The 6,434-nt window shown below is 43.1% G+C and overlaps 1 protein-coding gene across 1 annotated transcript in view; it reads left to right on the top strand.

Annotated features, from left to right (window-relative positions):
• The window catches only part of ptprz1b (protein tyrosine phosphatase receptor type Z1b), a 52,993-nt gene that overhangs the window by 44,578 nt on the left and 1,981 nt on the right, over positions 1–6,434 (top strand). The window contains exons 15-30 of the mRNA XM_035679899.1: positions 904–1,048; positions 1,139–1,230; positions 1,331–1,416; positions 2,442–2,462; positions 3,258–3,354; positions 3,443–3,525; positions 3,601–3,735; positions 4,319–4,450; positions 4,590–4,747; positions 4,822–4,957; positions 5,037–5,183; positions 5,275–5,368; positions 5,524–5,597; positions 5,709–5,837; positions 5,928–6,080; positions 6,176–6,318. Of these exons, the coding sequence (XP_035535792.1) occupies positions 904–1,048; positions 1,139–1,230; positions 1,331–1,416; positions 2,442–2,462; positions 3,258–3,354; positions 3,443–3,525; positions 3,601–3,735; positions 4,319–4,450; positions 4,590–4,747; positions 4,822–4,957; positions 5,037–5,183; positions 5,275–5,368; positions 5,524–5,597; positions 5,709–5,837; positions 5,928–6,080; positions 6,176–6,318 (1,825 nt within the window). The remainder of the gene's footprint in view (positions 1–903; positions 1,049–1,138; positions 1,231–1,330; positions 1,417–2,441; positions 2,463–3,257; positions 3,355–3,442; positions 3,526–3,600; positions 3,736–4,318; positions 4,451–4,589; positions 4,748–4,821; positions 4,958–5,036; positions 5,184–5,274; positions 5,369–5,523; positions 5,598–5,708; positions 5,838–5,927; positions 6,081–6,175; positions 6,319–6,434) is intronic.

The following is a 6,434-nucleotide window of genomic DNA, read 5'->3' as shown; positions in this document are numbered from 1 at the left end:
ATTGGCAGAAATGGAATATAATATAGGCATAAAGGTATGTTTTCATTAGTGTATAATCACCTGAAAATAAGAATTGTTGTGTTTTTTGTTACCTTAGAATGGGTCCATTTTATCTATAGAGGGAGACTGTGTCCTCCTCTACATAGTCAGCCATGTTGAACCACCATGTTTCTACAGTAGCCCAGAAAGGACAAACCAAACACTGGCTCTAGAAGGGTCTTTTTTGCGTTTTTGGGTGGCAAGGGGTATTCAGTTGGTTGCAATCTGCTACTTCACCACTAGCCAATAAATCCTACACACCGGTCCTTTAAATGATGCTTTTTGTTTTATATCTTCAGCCACAATGACTGAATAGACATTTATGCGAAACAACACTGTTATTGCTGGTGGAAACATAAACGCTCTAATAAACAATATTTTTACATTTACAGAGGATGAAATGTGTGTAATGTGAGACAGGTTGATTGCAGTGACGAACCCACAGAGAATTATCACCCAACTTGGCAGTTTGCCTCAGCTTTATGGAGCATTTTAGTGTCTCAGCTCATTGATTGGGTTTTTAGGCTCCCTCAAACTCATTTAACAGCCACAGCAGGCAGCGTTTTCTCAGCTCTGATAATGGTATGCCACCTTCCCAGCACCAAATAGCAGACAGATGAAGTTAATCGAACTGTAGCTACAGAAACATAGCTGGAGAGGCAAAAGCCAGATTCTGTCCTTAGAACTGGCAAGAAGCAGACAACACCTTGGAAACAGTCTCACCCTTAAGATCCATTTAGTAGCTGTTCTGGAGCTTTTGGCTGATTTATAAACTTTAAAATTAAAATTGTAGAGATCATTATACTGACATGATCTCTACGTCTGTCTCTATGCTTTCTGACGCTCTTTCATTCTCTGTCTCAGAGGGCAGCAACAGCAGCCACGAGTCTCGGATCGGGCTGGTCGGAGGTGTGGAGAGGGAGAAGAGGACAGTGGTTCCTCTGGCTGTCGTCTCCACTCTCACCATCCTCTGTCTCCTGGTACTTGTGGGCATACTCATCTACTGGAGGTACTCTCGCACACACACACACAAACTAGGTCAGTATCTGCGTGGATGAGTTTCACCTGTGCACTCGATTTTCATTTGTTTGTGTCTCAGAAATTGTTTCCAGGCGGCTAATTTCTACCCAGATGACGGTGCATCACCTAAAGTCATATCAGCTCCATCTACACCCCTGCTGCTGGCCACAGGTAACACACACACACACAGGAATTAATTACACTATCAGTGTGAGATCAAACACAACTGTGCCAAGAAGCATGCAGTTAAATGTTCACTGTCTGGTTGCAGATGGTCACGAGCCGCTGACAGTGAAGCAGTTTGTGAAGCATGTCATGGAGCTGCACACCACCAACACCTTCTCCAAGGATTTTGAGGTGCGTGGATTGTTCATAATTAGAATCTTTTTTTATGAGGGGAACGTAAACAGCCACAAGATATTTTGAAAGAATCCTCCAATAAAAAAATAGTAGAAATAGCTTTGGTTCATGTGTATAAGTAGACAGTACCTCATTGCTCTTTAATGCTCTTCCATATCTCTATTAACATCATGTTCTTTAGGGATATCCTGCAGCACAGTGATAATGTGTAACTTCCATGTACAACATGTTGTGCAACAGTATGCAGGAAGGGTGTTCGGTACTAACCATGGCAGTGCTACTTGGTTCTCAGCCCTGACTTCAGGATAGGACAGGAGAGGATTTCATAGGCAGGTTTTGATCGATTAAAAACTTCCTATTGCAAGCTTTCAGGCTGGTAAAGTCTTAATCTTCGTGTTTTAGAAATGTCTCATGTGGAGTATTGACATATCTGAATGTTGTTTTGTAGAACAGCTTGTGTTTCAACAATAGGTACATCTGCATGACATTAGTCACCTCTGTTTCCTAGCATGAACCTCCTGAGTAACACACACAGATAGGATTAATTCAAGTATACTTCTTCCATGTAAGTGTATTTGTGTGTTTTCTCCCATTTTGTTATATGGTTTTGGGTTTTTCTGTAGCTGCAGCAACAAACCAACATTTTATATCAATCTAAAAAAAAAAAGAGGCTAAACTGAAGGAGCAGATCAGAGCTTGGACTTGTAGATACACACAAGCCTTTTTAGCTATACGGTGCCTTAATATTTCACAGATTAGAACGAGAGGACATGGCTAACATGGTTAAAAGCTAACAGCTCGGTTGGGAATATTAGTCTATTTCCCACTTAGCACCGCCCTCTCTGTGTGTATCTGAACCCCATATTCCTGTACCTGCACTGACTCCCTGTCTGTCTGTCTGTCTGTCTGTCTGTCTGTCTGTCTGTCTGTCATCTTGCCCCCTGCCCCTCCTCCTCCCACTCTCCTTTCACCACCTCCACCACCATCGTTGTGCTTTCTGCATCCTCACCACCCTCCATTAGATTGTCAAAGAATCCTATGAGGTAAGACACCTACAGTATGACCCCTCTGCAGTTGCAGAGATTGACCCTCTGTTGACAAACCAGTAGTGTGTTTGTAGACTGCGTCAGATGTATGTCAGATGCGACATTGAATGTAAAGTTGGTGAATAATTAAAGTTAATTTATTTGCTAGTAATGAATAGGCATTTGGATATAAATGTGTACAAATGAGAGTTTTAGTTAGCTTCTTCAGATTTGAGCTAGTTTTGAAGCTGATTCTCAGACATATTTTGAAACAGAGATGGAGCCAAGGACCCTTCTGAGTAGCATTTTTTATTTATAGTAATGAAATAAAAATTAAAACTGCCTTTGTAATAATTCTCTGTTTTTGTAAGACTGTTGTCCCACATTTTAATTGAATATGAGTCTTTAATACAGGTCACGTATACTTGCATCAGTTTTCTGCATAGATCACAAATTATGCCTTCTTCTCCTGTATATGAAGATGGATTTAGCACATGTGTGGACTTTACTTAATGAACCAGGGATTATTGTAACCCTAATGTGTGCTATTCTTTGTCTTTGTCCCACGAAATCCTTATTTTTTCCTCCATACACAAATCTTAATTCTGGTTATAGCTTCATTCATGTGCTTATGTTTTCACTCCAGACTCTTGACCATTGTATTATAATAATATAGACAGCTACACACCAATAAAAGATTAAAAAAGATAGCAACCTGTTTGTCCAGAAGGAAAACAGCCACATCTCATGCTCACTCTATCTTCCTCTGAGCGAATAACCCAAATCTTAATTGTGTTTTCTATTGTTTTTTAGGAGGTGCAGGCGTGCACGGTGGACATGGGCATCACTGCCGACAACTCCAATCACCCTGACAACAAAAGCAAGAACCGATACATCAACATACTGGCCTGTACGTCACTGTTCAGTACGATCACTGTTCAACATTTAATTGTAAAAGCCAGCAGTGGTGAAACTGATGAACCTTTTCCTCTCATCAGATGACCACAGTAGAGTCAAGCTCTCCAGCAGTTTGGACAGAGATGGGAAATGCGGGGACTACATTAACGCTAACTTTGTAGACGTAAGTGTGTTTTCCACCAAAATAAACTGTAATTACACTGTGTTTTCTTTGACTAAATAGTGGTTTCCTCTGCAGGGTTATGAGCGAACGAGGGCGTACATCGCAGCTCAAGGGCCTCTCAGAGCGGGCAGGGAAGACTTCTGGAGGATGATCTGGCAGCAGAATGTTGGCGTTATTGTCATGATCACCAACCTCAAGGAGAAAGGACGGGTAGGAGGTCACTCTGCTTCAACCAGTCTGACACAAACGGCACCTGAGATCAGTAAAAAAAACCTGAATATATATTTGTATTATATAACACATCTGGAAATCTTTAGTGTTCATCTTTCATCTGGAAGGAATGTAATGTAGCCTTCTTCCTTTATGTAATCTAAAACAAGGCGCTGATGCACATTTAGGTGAATGTTACTTGTTACTTGAAACAACTTGAAAATTGTGATGGCCGAGTAAGACATTACCATTATGTTTATTATGTGCTATAAAATTTAAATACTATAAGCAACAATATATATATAATTTGAGCCATTGTTCATAAAAATATTGATTACAGCAGCTTTATGTTTTTTAATGTTTGGGCAGACCCTTTCTTATAATCAAGTGATGCATTATTTTGATATTGCTACCTTGATGATTTTGGATCGATTATGTCAGCTACAATACTCATTTCTTATAAATTCTGACATGCTGAACAGACAATAAGTATTTTGTGTTTTTTACAGACCGAGGGATGTGTTCATTCTCTCACACATCTCTGCTGGTCATCGTCTTGTTTCATTTTGGCATCTTTCCACAGACAAAATGTGACCAGTACTGGCCGGAGGAGAACCAGGAGGAATACGGTCCATACCAGGTGTCCCTGAAGAGCAGCAAGACCCTCGCTTACTACACACTGCGGACGTTCACTGTCAGAGACACCACCAATAAGGTACTTCACACACACACACACACACACACACACACCACACACTCACACACAGGCTTTGTAAAGCTCTTTAGATACATGTCTTCTCAAATAGTGCCCACACAAAATCACACACATAATAACACCCCTTCTGCTCCTCCAGGTTTCTCAGAGGAGAGTTGAACACACTGTCCTCCATTACCACTACACCCAGTGGCCAGACATGGGCGTCCCAGAATACACTCTGCCTGTCCTGTCCTTCATCAGAGCATCCTCCCGGGCACGGACACAGGAGATGGGACCCGTACTGGTACACTGCAGGTACACTGTGTGTGTGTGTGTGAGATGTCAGATATACCATATGCCATGAGTACATGTATTTATGTGTGTCACAGCGCCGGCGTAGGAAGGACAGGAACCTACATAGTGATAGACAGCATGCTGCAGCAGATCCAGGATCAGGGTACGGTGAACGTTCTCGGGTTCCTAAAACATGTACGGACGCAGAGGAACTTCCTGGTCCAGACGGAGGTAAGCGGACAGACACACACCCACTGATGTCCATCCTTATTGGGAACAGACTGTCTCACCACCTGTCTCTCTCCTATAGGAGCAGTACGTGTTCATCCACGATGCTCTGGTGGAGGCCATCTTGAGCCGTGACACCTCGGTGACCTCAGACCTCCTCCACACTTATGTGTCCGACCTCCTGACCCCCGGGGCGTCGGGCAGGACCCGCATGGACAAACAGTTCAAGGTCTAGCATGTTGTCTTTATAAACCTCTGATTTGGGGTCATTATCCTGCAAGTGCACACTGAATGTAGCGAATCTTTTTGTGGCGTTTCAGTTGATCAGTCAGCGGCAGGCGAAGCACGCAGACTACAGCACGGCCCTGAGAGACGGCAATGCTGAGAGGAACAGAGCCAGAGCTCTGATGCCTGGTAAGCAGGGCCGGTTCACAAGATCTTCAAAGGCTTTAAGCTCATTACCTGATCTTGAGGCTCTGAAAGAGAGCACCAGAAGTAAAAATCGACTTTTAAGACCTTTATTCTTTACAATTCATTGATTCATTCATTGAGCCTTTTTTTTTCCACAGTGGAAAGATCAAGAGTGTGTCTGACCGCTTCAGAAACAAACGCCACGGGGTACATCAACGCCTCCTACGTCATGGTGAGACAACTGGAGATTGTTACCATTTTATTAAAGTTTTTTTTTTTTTACTGTTTTTAATACGTGAACAAAACATTCGCTGGTAGTTTGACGCTGCTCGTGCTCTCTCAGGGACACCACCACAGTAAGGAGTTCATAGTGAGCCAGACTCCTCTGAGCAGCACGGTGGCAGATTTCTGGAGAATGATCTGGGAACACAACACGCACACTGCTGTCTGTCTGCCAGACACACACTGTCAGGTACAACACACACACACACCAACACATACTGTGTATGGTACGTGACTGTATATAAACACACCCACTCACATGTTTTCCTGTTTATGTTAGAGTAAGGAGGGCGAGTCTTGTGTTTACTGGCCCAGAAAAGACCAGCCAATGAGCTTTGAGGGTTTCACTGTGTCGTACTCGGGCGAGGAGCATGTATGTCTGTCCAATGACGAGAGGCTTTTGGTGCAGGACTTCACAATGGAGTCTCCACAGGTATCTCACCAAACACACACACACACACACACACACATTGAAGCACCATCTTTCTCACTCACGTCACTCCCTCCTTTCTGTTTTTCTTTGTCTAGAACAATTATGTGTTGGAGGTGCGCCAGTACAGCGCCACCTGCTGGCCCAACCCAGACAGCCCAATCAGGAACAGTTTTGATTTGGTCAACACAGTCAGAGAGCACAGCAGACACTCAGACGGACCCACGGTCATACACGACCCGTGAGTACAACACAGACAGGTTCATTCATTCATTTGACATTTTGTTCTTTCTTTGCAAGGGTAAATGTATGTGTGTGTGTGTGTGTGTGTGTGTGTGTGTGTTTGTGTAGGTTGGG

The sequence above is a fragment of the Morone saxatilis genome, unplaced genomic scaffold (genome assembly GCF_004916995.1).
Source record: "Morone saxatilis isolate NCDOM2014 unplaced genomic scaffold, NCSU_SB_2.0 Contig10, whole genome shotgun sequence".
Lineage (NCBI taxonomy): Eukaryota > Metazoa > Chordata > Actinopteri > Moronidae > Morone > Morone saxatilis.
The sequence above is the reverse complement of the archived record's forward strand: the minus strand, read 5'-3'. Positions and strand labels throughout refer to the sequence as shown.